Source organism: Heteronotia binoei, chromosome 6 (genome assembly GCF_032191835.1).
Source record: "Heteronotia binoei isolate CCM8104 ecotype False Entrance Well chromosome 6, APGP_CSIRO_Hbin_v1, whole genome shotgun sequence".
Classification (NCBI taxonomy): Eukaryota; Metazoa; Chordata; class Lepidosauria; order Squamata; family Gekkonidae; genus Heteronotia; species Heteronotia binoei.
Window position 1 is genome coordinate 2,363,893 of NC_083228.1, and position 18,025 is coordinate 2,381,917.

Consider the following 18,025-nt stretch of genomic DNA (forward strand, 5'->3'; position numbering starts at 1 on the left):
GAACCATAGCTCTTCCTAGCTGGGTCATTTCTAATCAGCAAATGAGGGGAATGATCTAAGCTGCTTTGGGGCCCTGCTGGGAGAAAGGCAGGGAAGAAATAAAGCAAAGCATAAGCAAATGCCAAATGCATTCAGCAAGTTTACACTGGTCAGAGCACTTCCTTGCTTAGGTCCTTTTGCAAATACTGTCTTGGCTTTTTTATATGTATACAGATGTGAATTTGAGTTTGTAGCTGCTGTTTATCACTAAACAGCAAGGAATATTGGGAAGGAGCTCTTCCAAAGCTGCCAAAGAATTCTTCATTCAAGGCCATTTCACAAACCACGTTTGCATGGCATGAGGAGGCACCCTTGAATGCCCAGCTATGTCTGCTGAGAGCAGCGTGTAGCACTGGCTCTGGAAGACCTATAGGGTTGAATTCCCCCTCATTGCTGCAGATGCTGCACATCCTGGAGGCATTTCTGAGGCAGAAGAGCTATTCCTTCTTGAAGATGGACGGCACCACAGCAGTCGGGTCAAGGCAGCCGCTTATAGCAAGATACAACGAGGTGAGGAACTTGTGGCTGCTGCCGCCTGCTTGCTGTTTGCTGCATTTGACCCGGGCATGATGTGCAGTAGGCAGGCTGCTGTGGCTGTACCCAGAAGCCACCTGACAGGCTGGCATGGGCAGAACACTAGGTGGGGGGGGGGGGTCTGCAGAATCAGTCACCCAGCTTGAGTGGCAGTGCAGGTAATAGCCCAGGTAACACCTGTGCTGGTGTTTGGGCCGACAGGCATTGGATTTTTCACACGTCTGCTCTAATTGAATGTTACACCTGCCTGCAGTGGGTGTCCAGAGGGATGGGGTCACTTGGAACAGAGGCCAGCTTCTTTGCGGGGGGAGGAGAGAAGGTAAAGCTCAAATAAGTGTGATGAATTCTTTTAAATATTTCTGTTACATTTTATCCTGCCCTCCCCCCCCCCCAAGAAGCTCAAGGTGACAGAGCTGTTTCTCTCCTCCTCTGTTTTACTCTCGCAACAGTCCTGTGAGGTGGGCTAGGCAGAGAGTAGCTGGCCCAAAGTCATCCAGTGAGCTTCATGGCCACGTGAGGTTTTTGAGCCCCAGTCTTCCTGTTCAGAATCTGCTGCTCCAAACACACTGCCTGCCATGCAATACAAATCCCTGGTTGCAATAAAAACCATACAATTCAAATGCTTGATAAATTTTTATGACATTCCTCAGAAGAATTTTTGAGATCAGAAATGTGTCTGGGATTTGTATTATTTATTTCTGTGACCAGGAATTTCCATTGTGTTTATGCCCTTCTCTTCGTCTGCTCCAGTGTTTAACATGTCCTCCTTTCCCTTTGCTGGACATCACAGATGCCCACCATCATATAATGGCCACCATTACCAATTTGACTATTGACTGGTTGTTGAACAAAATTCCAGGATCAAGAAAATTCCAATAGCACTTTAGAAACAACAAGATTTTGGGGGTATGAGCTTTTGAGAGTCAGATTAGTCAAACCAAAAGTACACTTCGAAACAGTTGTCTAAAGGAGGGAGTCTAGCGACTTGATCCTGGTTTTAGAGGGTAGCTGTGCTGCAGAACAGTTAGATTCAAGAATTCACTGCCACAAGAAGCAGTGGCAGGTACAAGCATAGACAACTGCAAAAGGGAACAGAGGTCCATGAGTGGCTGTTAACTACAAGGTCTAGATGGAACAGTGTGTCAGGGCAGTGATGCTCTGTATTCTTGGTGCTGGGGGGGGCAAGAGTGGGAGGGCTTCTGGAGTTCTGGCCCTACTGAGGGACCTCTTGATGGCACCTGGGTTTTGGCCACCATGTGCAACACAGAACCCCTGTTGAGCATCAGCAAAGTTGCTGCTTTAGAAGGGACTCTTCCCTCAGACGACAGAGTCCCAACTTGTGTAAAGGCAAGGCAGGTCTTCACACCTTTTAAATTAACAGAAATATCCTCTCGGGTCTAAATCAGCTGTCCTGCCAGGGTGGGGAACTGTTGGAATAGAAAATGGAGAAGAGGAGACTGCTGGGAGTTCCTTGGGGTTTTGCTCTGAGCATCGCCCAAGTAGACTTCTTAGGTGAATGCAGAAGAAGCCTTTATTGAGATAAATCAGCAGAGCAAACACTTATGGCAAAAAGAGGCCTTCCTTGCCAGAACTAAAGCAAACACGAAAGTTAACTGTTATTTATAGACAGGTAATCTAAGAGCCCCATGGCGCAGAATGGTAAAGCTGCAGTACTGCAGACTGAACTCTCTGCTCATGACCTGAGTTTGATCCCGGCAGAAGCTGGGTTCAGGTAGCCAACTCAGGTTGACTCAGCCTTCCATTCTTCCGAGGTCGGTCAAATGAGTTTCCAGCTTGCTGGGGGGGGGGGGAAGCGTAGAGGACTGGGGAAGGCAATGGCAAACCACGCCATAAAAAGTCTGCCGTGAAAACGTTGTGAAAGCAACGTGACCCCAGAGTCGGAAACAACTGGTTCTTGCGCAGGGGACTACCTTTACCTTTACTAATCTGATGGACCCAAATCTTCATGCCAGAATTCGGGGTGCGTAAATCTAGCACCAAAATATATTTGAAAAAGTTCTCAGATTGCTGATGTTTAGGATACGTCTCTAAGGTAGTCAGTTAAAAGGATTATATATAAAACAGAACAATTGGTTAAATTCAAATACACCAGGTGTTCTTGATATAAAGGCTATTATGTAAAAGGCACAGCATGAATATATGAATAATTCATAAGCAAAGAAAATACAACTAAGAATACAATTCATAAGCAATGAAAACACTGCAGAGAATGACCAGTCAGACAAACGGACAATTTCACTGCCATCACTGAGAACCCTTGCCAGGGGCACACCCTGAGGGGGGGGGCGGGTAGGGGAGGGGTAAACATAGTTAAAAAATAAATGTTATAGTGAGCTTGTTGGAGATGCAGCAGCAAAGGTGTGAAATGCCTTCCAGAAAGTGTTTACTTCTTGCCCTTAGCTGTTGTTCCATCCCCCCCACCTGGACAGCCCAGGCAAGCCCAATCTTGTCAGATCTTGGAAACAAAGCAGGGTCGGCCCTGGGGAGGACTTGGAATGAGGGGGGCCCCCTAGGAAGTCCGAGGCTGCTTTGCAGAGATGGGCGAAGGCACCTCTGAACGTCTCTTGCCTTGAGAACCCCGGGAGGAGGAACTTCACACTTTACATTCTTCTTAGACTAATTTAATTCAAGATGAATTTTTCTTATACTCCCACCTGAAACTTGTCTGCTTAGGTGCTTTCAAGGGAACTTGATCTCAGGTATAAAAATGCTTCGTGTTAGGCAGTTTGAGTGTGCAGACTTTTCACCTCTTGGTCTCTGGTCCCTCCCCTACTCATTTCAAGCATCAACCTCCATTCAGTCTTTCCTTGTTTCGGCCACCCCCAGGAAGAAAATCCTGTCAAATGGAGGGCACAATAGCAGTAATAAATTAAATGGAACCTCTGTGGACTGCTTGAAGGCTTTCCTGAGTAGGCTTGCCAAGCTCCAGGTGGGGCCTGGAGGTCTTCTGAAATTACAGCTAGTCTCCTGATGACCTCAGCTGGAGACCCTGGAGAGCCGCTGCCAGTCTGAGTAGACAATATTGACTTTGATGGACCGAGGGTCTGATTCAGTATAAAGCAGCTTCATATGACAGAGGGCAATTCCCTTGGAGAAAATGGCTGGTTTAGAGTACAAGCTCCGTGAGGTCCCTCCACTCCCCTTAAAAGCTCCAGGACTTTCCAAACCCAGAACTGGCCACCCTATAATCTTGAGCGTTCCTTGTGCTGCATCTTTTGCAGGATGCATCCATATTTGTCTTCCTTCTCACAACTCGGGTCGGTGGGATTGGCGTAAACCTGACAGGAGCAGACAGAGTGATTATCTATGACCCGGACTGGAATCCCAGCACAGATACCCAGGTAGGTGCCCTGCCAAAGAAGCCTTGGTTCAGGGTGGGCCTAGAGAAGTCATGTCACCCAGCAGAAGCCCTAAGAAGACAGGATACCTTAACCCTGATGCATATCTGGCCAATACATACCCAGCGTTTTCTCAAAGCACAGGGAGGGGAAAGAAGGACATTGTGAGGTTAGCCATGACACTCCTGCAAAAGTGCCACATTCTCAGGGCACAGGCAGGGGGGAGTCCAAAGCCAGTCCAATGTCAAAGTCACCAAAACAAAATCACAAACCGAAATCAGAAGTCACTGTCCAAAAGCCAAAGGGTCAGAGTGCCAAGGAATTCAAGCAGGTCAGGATCTGGAATCAGGAAGGAGTGTGGATGCAAGCCAGGGAATCAACTTGTTGCTTCCACAGGGTTACCAGGTCCTGGGTGGGAGTTACATGGGAGCCTCAATCAGCCTGCTCCTTGGGTGGCAGCGGCTCTGCTAGAACTCAGGGCTGAGAGATCTGAAGCATCGGCGTGCCTCATGTCTTCGCTCTGAAAGTTCTTTCCGGAGCCTGCTTCAAACTCTTGAGATTGGAGGGGGAGAGCTTGGAGAAGATTGATTGTCAACAACTGGCACTGGTGCCTGGAATGTAGGGAGAATGATTGATGGACCAGCTGCTGGTGGTTCGGCTGAGGAGCTGGCTGGCAACTCTTCCAGGTCTGTTAACCCTTCCAGCTCCCCCCGTCAGGGTTTATGACAGGAAGAGAGAGTTTACAGTTGTGTAATGTCAAAACCATTCTCTCCCCTTCCCCTGTGTGGTTTCTGAAGATGCCACGTGCCAAAATGTGTCTCTGTTCTAGGCTCGAGAGCGTGCGTGGCGAATAGGGCAGAAGAAAGAGGTGACGGTTTACAGGCTTCTTACTGCAGGGACCATCGAAGAAAAGATTTACCACAGGTCAGTGGCAGATTCGCACCAGCAGCTGCAGGAAGGAACAGCATTTGTGTCTCTCCCTCCTTTATTTCCTAGAACTCGAGGCTGAGTGCAGCCCCTCATCTGCATCTCAGGAGGCGGTGGGCTCTCCTTCCATGGAGTTTTTTCAACAGAAGCTAGAATACCATCTGGCAGCAATGCTGATTCTGTAAATTGAGCAGATGAGGAGAAGGAAGGCAGGAAGGGTTGCATCAGGGCTTCGTTCTCATGGCCTTTTCTCACACGCCCAAGGAAATGCTGTTTGCCACTTTGTAAGCAATTTTTCTCCAGGCCAGTTTGGCCAGGGATCCTGGAGAGTTTTCAGCCATCTTCTGGGCATGAAGCGGGGCTCACTGGGTGTCTGTGTGGGGAGGCACTTGTGAATTTCCTGTGTTGTGTTAGGGGGTTGGACTAGATGACCTCAAAGGTCCCACCTACTCTATGATTCTAGGCCAAAGATGGGTGATGGAGGGGTTTTCCCCTGCTGCTTGATGGAGAGATTTAAACTCCTTGTAAATCTCAAAATATTTAGGTTACTGATCTCGTCAGGTCTCAGAAGCTCAGCAGGGTCAGCCCTGGTAAGTACTTGGATGGGAAATCTCGGAGTGCTCCGCAGAGGCAGCGGACGGCAAAGCACCTGCAAACACCTCTGGCCTTGAAAGCCTCAGGCCAGCTGCGACCTGGCGGCACGTTGCACCACTCTGTCTTCCCCTCTGCAGTTCTTGTTCTTTCCAAGGACATAATTGTCCCAGGTGTGAAGCTGCCAGCCAGGCAAGGTGCAGCGCTGAATCTTTTCATTTCATAGAAATAAGGTTCAAGTTCAGTTCCCTTTATTGCCATTAAGGGAGGGATAAAAGAGAGGGGGGAATAGATGTACACACCTATGCATACAAATAGATACAACATGCCAACATGAGTCAAGACAAAAGAACATTCTAAAAGGGTCTAAAATCTGTACAAAAAATAATTCTAAAGTCAATCTGTCTAATACAAATTTAAATTACAATACTTGACTGCATATAAGAAGAGCAGCCTGCAAAAACTGTGTTGTTTAATAAATACAGCAGTTTATATGAATCTGGAAGCTCTAAGATACTATCAAGGATTAATGATAAAATGCTGCACTGAATATTAACATAATAACAGCATTCTAATAGCACATGAGACACACTTTCAATTGACCCACTTGCACAAGGGCATACTCCGTTAGCAAGAGGTGTCCTGTTAAACCTCCCAGCTAAAATTCTGAAGGGAGGGCATTGAAAAGAAAAGATTCTGCACAATGCTGGAGTCTGAAGTTGGTAAAAGTAGCTAGCAGGAAGGCCCACAGTGGGCAGGATCCCATGACTAAGAGGGGAACATGTCTTAGCTGCATCGTACAGTTCAGATAGCTCTACCTCAAATAATCTGCCCCTTATTGTTCGCTTTGTCTCTAATTCCGAAAGGGAGAGAAGAGATTCAAAGGAAATATTAAGTGTTCTTAGTGTGTTTTCAATATTGACCAGCCATGGGGAAATGTTAAATTCTGTCAAGAATGAAAGAGCTGTGGAAACCCCAACTTACAGAAGACTTAGAAGACCTCATTAGCTCAAGGAATCTCCATGCTATCAACAGGGCAATATCATTACCTCAAAATGAGATAATGATGTTGCCCTGTTGATAGCACAGAGGTTCCCTGAGCCGGTGAAGTCTCCTAAGTCTTCTGTAAATTGGGGCTTCCGTAGTTCTTTCATTCTGCAGCTGTGCCATGGAAGTGTTAACTTGCTTGTTTGGGAACCCCAGTTGGAGAAGTGGGTTCCGCTGTGAGACGGGACAGAAGTGATGTTGCTCGGGGAGGGTCCAGCATCCTCTCATGCTGTCAGAGTCTTCCTTTTGGACTCTGAAGTGGCTTTCATTATGGCTCTTGGGTTTGGCAGCATCTAGCTGCATTGAATGCAATTGTCTGCTTGCCATCTCTCCTTGATGGGAATTTCTCTTCATGTTGTAAAACAAAATGCACAGTTTTGAGTTGTCACAAATTATTTTCTAGTAGGGACAAACAGCACCTCCTAGAATATTTCCTTGGTGCATTCTGGGATCGTTAACTGCAGATAGACTCATATGGTTAGCAGTTGGTGAATTGCTTAAAAGTTATTGGAATAAATCAGCACATCTATGCGAAACGGGGTTCTCATTGCTCAGTGTAAATTGTTCTCTTGGGTCAAATTCACATCAGTAAGTTTTTCTCATAGAATTTAGTATTTAGCGCTTTCAACAAAGAGTTATACATGTCTTAACAAACAAATGCTGTGTCTTCCAGACAAATCTTCAAGCAGTTCCTCACAAACAGAGTGTTGAAAGACCCAAAGCAAAGGCGCTTTTTTAAATCCAACGATCTCTATGAACTCTTCACATTAACCAGCCCAGATGGGACTCAGGGCACAGAAACCAGCGCCATTTTTGCAGGTAAGTCAAAGGAGAGGGACTATTGCGCTGACACACCAGAAAAAAGAGGGTGGCAAGAACTGCTAATGACTTCCCTGTCATGCATTTTCAGGCACTGGTTCCGACATCCTGACACCAAAGAGAGCACTTAAGCGCAAATCTATGGCCCGCACTGATGCTTCTAAAAAACACTCTCCTTTTTCTGAGCCCAGTTCATCCAAAATCAGTAAACTGTCTGATTCCTTCTCAGCAAGACAGTGTGCCAGTTCACCTACTGCTACATTGGAATCAGTTCAAAATACCAAGGAAGACACAGAAACATTCCTGCGGACTACTAATTTCCCAAATGATGGTGCCCAGACTGCTACTGGCAATACGGATTCATTCACCAGAGAAGAAGAGAAGGACTTAAAATCCCCTGAGGGGTCACTGTCCAGAGTGCAGCTAGGAAAGAGCAGGGAATCTGAGAATTTGGGACATTTGAATTCTTCTGTTGGCGAATCAAGTGTCAGTGAAGAGAGGCAGCATCATTTTGGACTTGGGAATCCCAGCCAGTGTGAGGAGCAAGATGGAGGCTTTGGACACAAGCAGTCAGATAACAGCCCCAACAAGTGCACTTCGAAGTTAAAACATGGTTGTCCAGATCATGAAGGCCACAAGCGCTCACGGAAAAGAGCCCGAGGCTCTCACGACGCCAGGTTTGAGGGTGAGCGAATTCCTCACCTCATGAAGAAAAGGAAGTACCAAAGGGAAGACAAGAAGGAAGAGAGAGATTCCAAGAAGAATGATGATTATGTTTTGGAGAAACTGTTCAAAAAATCAGGTAACCCTCCTGAAGGTCAGGTCCAGGAAAGGCCCCAACTCAGGGGCTCGTGGCAGCTGCTGTGCAGTCCCTGGAGGTTAACTCCAATCTTGTGATTTAGGATAATTTCTTCAGGTGTGAATATATTGGCTTACTGGACAACATTCAGGGTTTTCTGAAATGTTTGAGGAAGAGGCGGGGAGAGAGGATCCAAGAAAACTCCTAAGAGGGTTTGGGGTTTTTTGCTCAGAGAACTTGTGCTTATCTTCCATTTGGGATTAGTCATAGATCTTAAGAGATTTCCTGTCAACATAAAGTACTCAGAATCTTCATGAGTTCTGTGAAATATAGTTTTAGTCCAGGGTCCTCAGCATGGTGGCCGTGGAGCCCTGGTGCCTGCCAGTGCCCCAGGTGTCTTGAGAAAGGGGTGGGGCTTTAGCCCAGCAAGGCTTCCACTTGGCTATTGGAGATTTGATTGGCTGTTCAGATTTTTTGCCAAATATTGCTTTGGCAGTAGCCGCCAACATAGCACGAGGTAAGTTGTGGCAGCCATTTTGTGGCTTTGCCCATCATGCTGTGTCACAATTCCGGAGGTGCCCACAGGCTCAAAATGGTTGGGAGCCCTTGGCGTAGATGCTTGAAGTGCAGTGTGTCCCCCTTCCTTCTTCTTCTTCCAGGCATACACAGCGCCATGAAGCACGACGCCATCATGGAAGCTTCCAGTCCAGATTATGTGCTGGTCGAAGCAGAAGCCAATCGCATTGCCCAGGATGCTCTCCGAGCGTTGAAACTCTCTCGGCAACGGTGCCAGGGAGCTGCTGCTGGTGTGCCCACTTGGACTGGCACCAGTGGCCTATCTGGCTTGCCCACAAGAGTCAAGTAAGGCTTCTGGGTGCCTCCTAAGTATTCATGAGTTTGTTAGTTGTGATACGTAAATCTGCAAAGCAGAACTTCACCTACGGCGCCTCTTCAGAAAGGTGAATCATATAAGAAGCACACAATCCCTGTGCTGGCGTTTTGGCCTGTGGCCTCCTTGACTTTATGATCTCCCCCTGAGGACCCTTCAACTAGGCCATTGTCTCAATGGGAGACCTTTGTGACGTGCTGCAGCTGCAGGAAAAGACCATGAGCCAGAGCTCTGGCATCCCGCTTGGCTATGTGATTCGTTCTGTTTGTGTGGCCCTTTCCAGAGCTCCGACCAGGGATGCTGCACCCCTCCCTGGGAGATGCGTCTGCTGAGTGCCCAGGACTCCCAGGGCCAGTACAGAGTGCTTGGGCACTTCATGCGGTGTAGTGGTTAGTGGCTCTACAAGGACCAGGATTGAAGCCCTGTATTGCCATGGAAGTTTGCTGGGTGACCTTGTGATGGCCACACCGCACTCGGCCTCCCAGTGTGCTTCTTGTGACGATAAAGTGGAGGAAGAGAAGAGAGCCGGCGCTTTGGGTCCCCACTGGGAAGAGGCAGGAATAGAAGTGAAGTCAGCAAGGAGAAGAGCGGGTTGGATTCCTCAGCAGGTCCCACTGAGAACACCTTCAGCCTTAGCTGATGTTTCCAGTGAAGCTGTCAGAATTTTTAGTTGTTTGTTTGTTTGTTTATTACATTAGATTTACATCCTGCCCATTCTGCAAAAGACTCAAGGCGGCTAGCAACAAAAATAAACAGGCAACATTAGTAAACAGTATTAAAACAATCAAAGTCACAATGGTGCTTCTGCATCAGTTATAGGTGGAATCCTGTAGCATCTTCCTCTCTTCAAAGCCATGGAATCCCAGGCCCGGGTGGGATGGCAGCCCTCTCCCTTCAGATGCCATCCAGAACAATTCAGTCCCGCAGGGCCCTGATGGCTTCTGGGAGGGCGCTCCAGATTATTGGGGCTGCCACTGAAAAGCCTGACACGCACTTGTAGCGCATCTAGATTTGGTGTTGCGGCATGAATTTGAGAGGAGCCATTCTCTGATTTCTTTATTGTGTTTCTCAACCAGGTTTGGGCAGAAGAAGAACCCAGCCTTGGTAATGCCACTGTTATCGTCTCCATCTCCAGGAAAGGGCTGCAAGGTGAGATATGATCATATTGTGGCTAACATAAGAGCTGTGCAGCTTCGCTCTGTGCTGAGCACGCCCAGCAGGAGGAACATCCTTTGCTGTTCGACATCCCAGCACCGTGAAAGTGGCCGGGGAGCCAGCGTGACCCTGTTGGGAGTGTTGTTAGGGATGCCAGACATTTTATAGTGGCGCTTTGCAAGCATTCCAGGCACCTTCCCGTACGTGAGACCTATAATCCGTACAGCAAGGGTAGACCAGTGTTACAGCACCACACTGCAAATGGAGGGCCGAGACTGAGAGAAGACAGGTTGGATCCTGCCAGCTTGAAGGAGGGGGGCCTTATAAGGAAGCAATGCCGCGGCTGGCGGGAATCAAAGAGAAAAGAGGCTGTCCATAAGCCTTCCTCATCCCTCTCACAGTAGCAGGAGGATCCACTCCCATGATTTGTCTCATGGTGTTTGGGGCTGAGAGGGCCAAGTACAGTGCTCTCGCCCCTACAGTAGCCCCATTGTTTTTCGTACAAGCCGTGAACTGTGGCATCTCTAAGAGACCAAAAAATACTCGAGTAACGGTAAAGATCAAATTTAAACAGCAACCCGACACTAGACAATTATGGGGGGCGTGTGTTACATAGAATGAAGGATTGATTCCAGTGAAATAAATTTAACTTAAATGGGAAATGATTGAAATTGGGCGGGAAGCGCCATAAAATTAATATTGGAATTTCACAAATACTAAGTAAAAATATTCAGGAGTAATTTCCATGAACATTGAGGCCCAGAATAATTAATTTAAGCTCATTCCACTGTTGAAGATGTTATAAAATTGAAATGGAGATAATAAATCCTGGGGTCTTCGTCTGAAACGCATCTATAAGAGGCCAAGATCTTCTTCGTGGTCTCTGTGCTTCACACTCATGGGATAGTGCGCCTGCGCCGATCCCCGAATCGGTATCTGCAAAAGCCCGGGATTTTTTCGCGCTCGGCGCCACCAGGCATGCGCAGGCGACCCACTGCGCATGCCCACCGGCGCCCGCGCGGCAATCCCGCCAGTTCCTTTCTGACCGCTGCGCTAGAGAGGTTCCCTTTCTGATTCTCCGGTTGGTGAGAGCGATTTTTTCTCTCGTTCCAGCCCGTTTGGTCTTGTAAATAGTTAGTTAGCTAGTTATTAGTGTTAGTTAGCGATAGTTAGTAAAAAAAAAAGAAAAAAAAAAAAGAAGAAAAAGAAGAAGCGTTTTCTTCGTTGTCCGGCGGATCGCCCTTTGGGGTGGTCCGTTTCCGTTTTTACCCCCCTTTCTCTCAGGCGTTTCTGAGCAGAAGAAAAAAATTTTCCCGCGCGACCGCTTATGGAAAGTCGCTGGGGGTTTTTTAAGCGCTGCCGGGCTTGTGGGAGGAAGATTGCCCCTCCCGACGGACATTCCCTGTGCCTACTGTGTTTGGGGGAGGCGCACAGAGTTGAGTCGTGCCCGCACTGCCTTCGGTTCTCGAAACAGACCAGGAAGAACCGTGCGGCTCGATTATCGGCAGCGCTCACCGAATCGGCGCTTCGACCTCATCGACCGATGGAGGTTTCGGCACCGAAGTCGACCGACACCCCGGCACAGGAGCTTGCATCGGCCGATGCTGCTCCGATTCTGACTTTGGAATTGCCGGAAGAGCGTGGCTCCACGAAGCGTCCCCACGAGGGTTCGGTGGATGCGCCCGCTACAAAACGCCGAGAGGACTCGGGGACCCGAGCTCCGAAAAAGGCGAAATCGAAGGAGAAGCGCAAGCGACCCCGCACTCCTTCTCCGTCGGAAGGCGCATCGACGTCGGCAAAACCGCCGAAATCGATTCGGGTCTCTCCGCGCAGGAGCCCAACAGCCCAACAACGCCTGTCGGCGTCGGAGCAGGAGCCGGAAATTGACCTCACCCAACGGTCTTCATCCTCAGGCTCACGGCGTCGGTCGAGCAGCGGATCGACGTCGGGGGTAGACGCTTCGGCACCGGTCGTAGACCCGCCCTTCAAGCCCCGACCCAGACGGGACCTATCCTACACCCCGCAACGCTTCCCAATACCACCATGGGAGCAACGGCGGTGGCAGCCTCCCTACTCCAGATACGAATCCTGTCGGTGGTACCCGGAGGACTACCAAGACTGGGAACAAGCTTCGGAGTTTTCTGCGATGTCGAGGGTCTCGCATCACTCCCGGAAGGCGTCGGCGTCGGTCCCCCCGGATCGACAGCTAGTCCCGGTCGAAGCTCCTCCAAGACTATCGTCGGTACAACTTCAACCGCGAGAGTCGACACCAAGGCTCTCCGAGCATTCCACCCAGCGTGACTCCTCGTCATCGGAGTCGGACAGTGAGATCCCTGATCTGGAACCCTCACCTGGTTCCAACACGGCGGAGGATCTTCCGATCTCGCCGTCGGAAGACCTAAAATCCTATGGCGACCTCGTGAGGCGCATCGCTTCCACCCTCAGACTGCCTGTGACCCAACCGGAACCCGTAGTGGATGACAACGTGTTCGATATAATGCAGAGGAACACGTCCACTGCGGTGGCCCTTCCAGTCACCAAGGTGATTCTTCAGGCCATCAAAGAATCTTGGAAGAAGCCTTCCTCGACACCCGTCTCCTCCAAACGCCTGGACCATATGTACAGGGTTCAGGAGGCAGGTGCTGAATTTCTGTTCACCCACCCACGTCCGAATTCTGTGGTGGTCTCCTCCTCCTCGAAGGCAAGGAAGGTGCACTCCTCCCCACCGGACAAGGAGGGTAGGAAAATCGACGGGATGGGCCGCAAGGTCTATTCAGCGGGGGCACTCGGCATCAAGGTATCTAACTATGCAGCCTGCATGGCTAGGTACCAGTATGCCGTGTGGGAACAGCTTTCCCCCTTCCTCTCTTCACTAAGTGAGGACAAGAAGACGGCGGCAATGAAATTGCAAAAGGAAGGTCTCGCTGTAGCCAGACAGCAACTGGCTGCAGCGAAACATATGGTGGAAGCCTCAGCCAAAGCCATTACATCGGCAGTTTGCATCAGGCGACACTCCTGGCTCAGGTCGACGGCACTGCACCAAGACACCAAGACCTTTATCGAGGACTTACCCTTCGAGGGTGACGGGCTCTTCAGCACTACGACCGACACGGCGCTGCAAGAGTTTGACAAGAGTGTCAAGACATCCAGAAACTTGGGGGTCCAACCTTCCTCCAAGTCTCCGAAGTCAAAACAATGGTCCAAACCTTGGACCAAGAAGCCCTATCAGAAGTTCTCCCCTGAGCAGTGGCGTCCTCGCTCGCAGCAACCTGAACGGCCACCCTACTCCGGCAACGGCAGAAACCGTTATGGGGGCCAGCCTTCTAATAAATCTAAGGGGGCTCGGCCACAGAAGCAGGGGGTTTGACTTCCCGCAAGCACGCGTCATCGCCCCCACTGTCGACCATTCCATTCGCCTACGCCCTTTCCTGCCTGCCTGGGAGTTGATCTCCACAGACAGGTGGGCTCTGTCCATTATTCAAGAGGGCTACAAGATAGAGTTTATCCAGACCCCAAACCAGTCCGTGGTAGTTACCACTCCCCCTTCCCCACCTCTGCTGGCGGAGGTGAGCAACCTCCTACAGAAACAAGCCATAGAGGTTGTTCCACCGGAGACCAGGGTGGGAGGTTTCTACTCCCGCTACTTTCTGGTTCCCAAAAGGGACGGGGGTCTACGGCCTATCATGGACTTGCGGGGTCTGAACAAATTCATTCTATACCAGAAGTTCAGAATGGCTACACTGCAAACGATCCTGCCCCTCATCAATCAGGGGGATTGGATGGCGACCCTGGACCTCAGGGATGCTTACTTTCATGTCAGCATCCATCCCGCGTTCAGGCGTTTCCTACGATTTGCAGTGGGTGCTCGTCACTTCCAATTCAGGGCCCTGCCGTTTGGACTGTCTACTGCTCCTCGGGTGTTCACGAAGCTGATGAGTGTGGTGGCTGCTCATCTTCGCCTTCAGGGAGTCGTTGTTTTTCCGTACATCGACGACTGGCTTCTTGTAGCGAAGTCGAGGGAGAGTTTAACTTCTCACATCGCCATTACTCTGCGTCTTCTCGGCACCCTGGGGTTGCAGGTCAACGTGGAGAAGTCTCATCTCACCCCGTCAAAGACAGTTCAATTCATAGGGGCTCTGTTGGACACGGATCAGCACAGAGCGTTTCTTCCCGCTCAGAGAGCAAGGGACATCATGACTCTGGTACAGCTTCTCCAAAGGCGACAGTGGGGCACAGCACAGCAGATCCAGCGGATGCTGGGACTGATGGCTGCGACGACGAGCGTGCTGCGCTTTGCAAGACTGCACATGAGGGGCCTACAGCTATGGTTCTTGCGCCATTTTCGCCCCCTCAGAGACTCACCTCGGAAGAGGTTCACCATCCCATCCGAGGCTCTTCAATCCCTGCAATGGTGGGGGTCGGAGAGCAACATCTGCCAAGGGGCTCCCTTTCATCTACCAACCCCTTCCGTGACCATCACCACCGATGCTTCCATGTGGGGGTGGGGAGCTCATCTGGAGGACTTATGTGTGGGGGGCAAATGGCCACTGAAACTCAGCCAGTACCACATAAATTACCTGGAACTGCTGGCGGTCCACTTTGCCCTTCGATCCTTCCGCCCTCTGTTAGCGGGGAAGACCGTGGCATTACTGACGGACAACACCACTGCCATGTGTTATATAAACAGGCAGGGAGGGACAGTGTCTCGCAGGCTATGCTCACTGGCATTAGATCTCTGGAGGGAGTGCCTCCAGTGGGACATTTTTGTGAGGGCTACGCATCTGCCTGGGGTCCTCAACGTACAGGCGGACTCTCTCAGCAGGGGTGCAGCGTCCCCACACGAATGGGAACTGCAGTGGAAGTTCCTGGAACCAGTATTCCAACTTTGGGGCTATCCGCAGCTAGATGTTTTCGCCACAGCGTGGAACAAGAAGTGCCCCTTGTTCTGTGCCAGGGGGGGTGCGGACCCGACTTCCCTGGGAGACGGACTCCTTTTTCAGTGGGAGGGTTGGTTCCTGTACATGTTCCCACCCTTACCTCTGCTGACAAGAGTGGTCCACAAGTTAGTGCAGGAGAGACCACGATGCATTCTGGTGACCCCGTGGTGGCCCCGTCAGAGCTGGTTCCCGATTCTGCTCCAGCAGTCGAAGGGGATCTTTTACCAGTTCCCGGCGGAACCGGACCTGTTGTCGGCCCAGGGCGGACACGTGCTCCATCACAACGTGCCGCACCTGAAGCTGACAGCGTGGTTCATCGACCACTAGACTTTTCCACCAGGGTTCAGCATGTGCTCCAGAGTAGCAGGAAACCTTCCACCCGTGCCTCTTATGAGAGGAAGTGGAAGAAGTTCAGTGACTTCGTGGCTGACTCTCTTGTGCCACCCAACTCGGTTGGACTCCCGGCAATTTTTGAGTTTCTTTTGTCTTTGATCGATGAGGGGTTAGTTTTTTCCTCCATCAAGGTTTATTTGGCAGCTATTTCTGCCTTCCATGTTTCGGTCGAGGGTTACTCTGTTTTTGCACACCCGCATTCCAAGAGATTTTTAAAGGGCCTGTTCCGGCTTCATCCCCCCTCTAGATCCCCTCCGCAGTTGTGGGACCTGACTTTGGTTTTGGACAAGTTAACTCGCCGTCCCTTTGAACCCATGGCAACATGTTCCCTGCAGCTTTTGTCCTGGAAGACTGCATTTTTAGTTGCCATCACGTCAGCACGTCGTGCGGGGGAGCTCACAGCGATGCGGTGTGACTACCCATACCTTGCCTTTAGGGAGGCCGGAGTTTCTTTGGCCCCGGACATTACTTTTCTCCCGAAAGTGGTTTCCCAGTTTCACCTTAACTTAGAAGTTTGGTTACCCACTTTTTACCCTAGTCCTTCCTCGGATGAGGAACGGAGGCTACATGCACTGGATGTTAAGCGTGCCCTCCTATTTTATTTAAACCGTTCAAGGGGTTTTCGTATGGATAACCAGCTTTTTGTCTCCTACTCTGCCCCCAAGTTAGGGTCCAAGATTTCGTCTCAAAGACTTTCCAAGTGGCTTACTGAGACGATCAAACTTTGTTATCTGTTGGCTAAAAAGCCGTTACCTGGACCTGTGCGTGGACACTCCACTAGGGCGATGGCCACGTCGGTGGCATTCCTGAAAGGTGTGTCCCTTTCTGATGTCTGCAAGGCGGCTACCTGGTCTTCTCCGCATGCCTTCATGAAGCACTACGCGCTGGACGTGCATGCTCAGCAGAGGACTCGGTTGGGAGCTGCGGTGCTACAGGCTGTGTCTTCAGGCTGACCGTCTTCCCGCCTCCAGGTATGCTTTGCTTGCTAATCTCCCATGAGTGTGAAGCACAGAGACCACGAAGAAGATAGACAGGTTGCTTACCTGTAACTGTAGATCTTCGAGTGGTCATCTGTGCATTCACACTACCCGCCCTCCTTCCCCGCTGCTGACGGTCTCTCTCTCTCCGGAAAGGGGCTTTCAGCGGTCAGGGAGGAACTGGCGGGATTGCCGCGCGGGCGCCGGTGGGCATGCGCAGTGGGTCGCCTGCGCATGCCTGGTGGCGCCGAGCGCGAAAAAATCCCGGGCTTTTGCAGATACCGATTCGGGGATCGGCGCAGGCGCACTATCCCATGAGTGTGAATGCACAGATGACCACTCGAAGATCTACAGTTACAGGTAAGCAACCTGTCTTTCTGTAGCTGCAAAAGCTCCTTCTAAGATTTTGTCTCCCCCTTTTCTGTCTGCAGGACCCTGAAAGAGTGAGGAAGGAGAACAAAAAGAGAACCTCTCCCAGCGCTCACTTTGATGGTCAGGGGGAAGGAGAGCCCTCTTCGGCTCCCCTGGACTCCTCGTCTCTGCTGGCCAAAATGAGGGCCAGAAACCGCCTGGTTGTCCCCCAGAGAAGGGGCGGCCTGAGAGAGGAGGAGGAGAGTCCCCTGCAGGCTTTGGGGGCTGCACCCTCGACAGAAACGGAGCACGATGAGTTGCTGGTGGACATTCGGAACTTCATCGCTTTCCAAGCCCAGGTGGACGGTCAGGCGACCACTCGGGAGCTGCTGCAAGAGTTTGAGTCCAAGCTGACTGTGGAGCAGTCCTGCATCTTCCGAGAACTCTTGAGGAATCTTTGCACTTTCCACAGGAGCCCCGGCGGGGAAGGGCTCTGGAGACTGAAGCCAGAATTCTCTTGATGGCTGTTTGGGGGTTGTGTGGCCCAACCCTCTTGGTTCTGCTTTTAACACTGACAAATGGGTTTTTATATTGTGTTCCTCGTATGTAATGAACATGGGTTGCACTTACTCTTCTTCCGTACGCTAGCTTATGTTGGCTGTGCTCTCTACCTCATAATGCAGCAATAAGGGACCAAGGGGACTTTTCTTGTTCATAAGGAGAAGACATGCGGTGACTCAGGGTGCCTCGGCAGTAGCTTGTGGGTCTTCTTTTTGCACCTTCTGGTTTCTGTGGCTCAGTGGACCAGAAAGACTGTCTCCTGCACGGTCTGGTGTCCCTGGGTGCTTTTGCAAGGAGTCAAGAGGCTGCTCCTGCTGAATTATTTTCAGGGCGGAGAGAGCATTTGCTCTGGTGGTGTTTTCCAGGAAGTCTGGTGTGGAGGCTGCCTGCCTGTGCCTCAGGGCAACATTCCCTCCTTGTAATCATTTCAGGGTTCACACACACACACACACACACACACACCAGTGCCTGGGAAGGGGCAGCCATTCCTTCTGCTTGTCCTTCCTGCCCTGGAGTGAAAGAGCAGGAGATGGTCCTGCAGGGCCCTTCCCCTCTTTGTGCTGCCAGACGGAGAGGATGGTGGCCAGCCTGGCTCCCTTCTGGGCACTGGGGCTCCTTGGACAAATTCTGTTTTGTTGTAGCCAACT

General features: G+C 50.6%; 1 protein-coding gene across 1 annotated transcript in view; it reads left to right on the top strand.

Annotated features, from left to right (window-relative positions):
* ERCC6 (ERCC excision repair 6, chromatin remodeling factor) overlaps positions 1-17,446 on the top strand; it is an 83,022-nt gene extending 65,576 nt beyond the window's left edge. The window contains exons 14-21 of the mRNA XM_060240994.1: positions 439-549; positions 3,816-3,935; positions 4,762-4,856; positions 7,171-7,316; positions 7,408-8,118; positions 8,775-8,976; positions 10,081-10,153; positions 16,898-17,446. Coding sequence (XP_060096977.1) covers positions 439-549; positions 3,816-3,935; positions 4,762-4,856; positions 7,171-7,316; positions 7,408-8,118; positions 8,775-8,976; positions 10,081-10,153; positions 16,898-17,338 — 1,899 coding nt within the window. The 3' untranslated portion in view covers positions 17,339-17,446. The remainder of the gene's footprint in view (positions 1-438; positions 550-3,815; positions 3,936-4,761; positions 4,857-7,170; positions 7,317-7,407; positions 8,119-8,774; positions 8,977-10,080; positions 10,154-16,897) is intronic.
* The last annotated feature ends 579 nt before the right edge of the window (positions 17,447-18,025 follow it).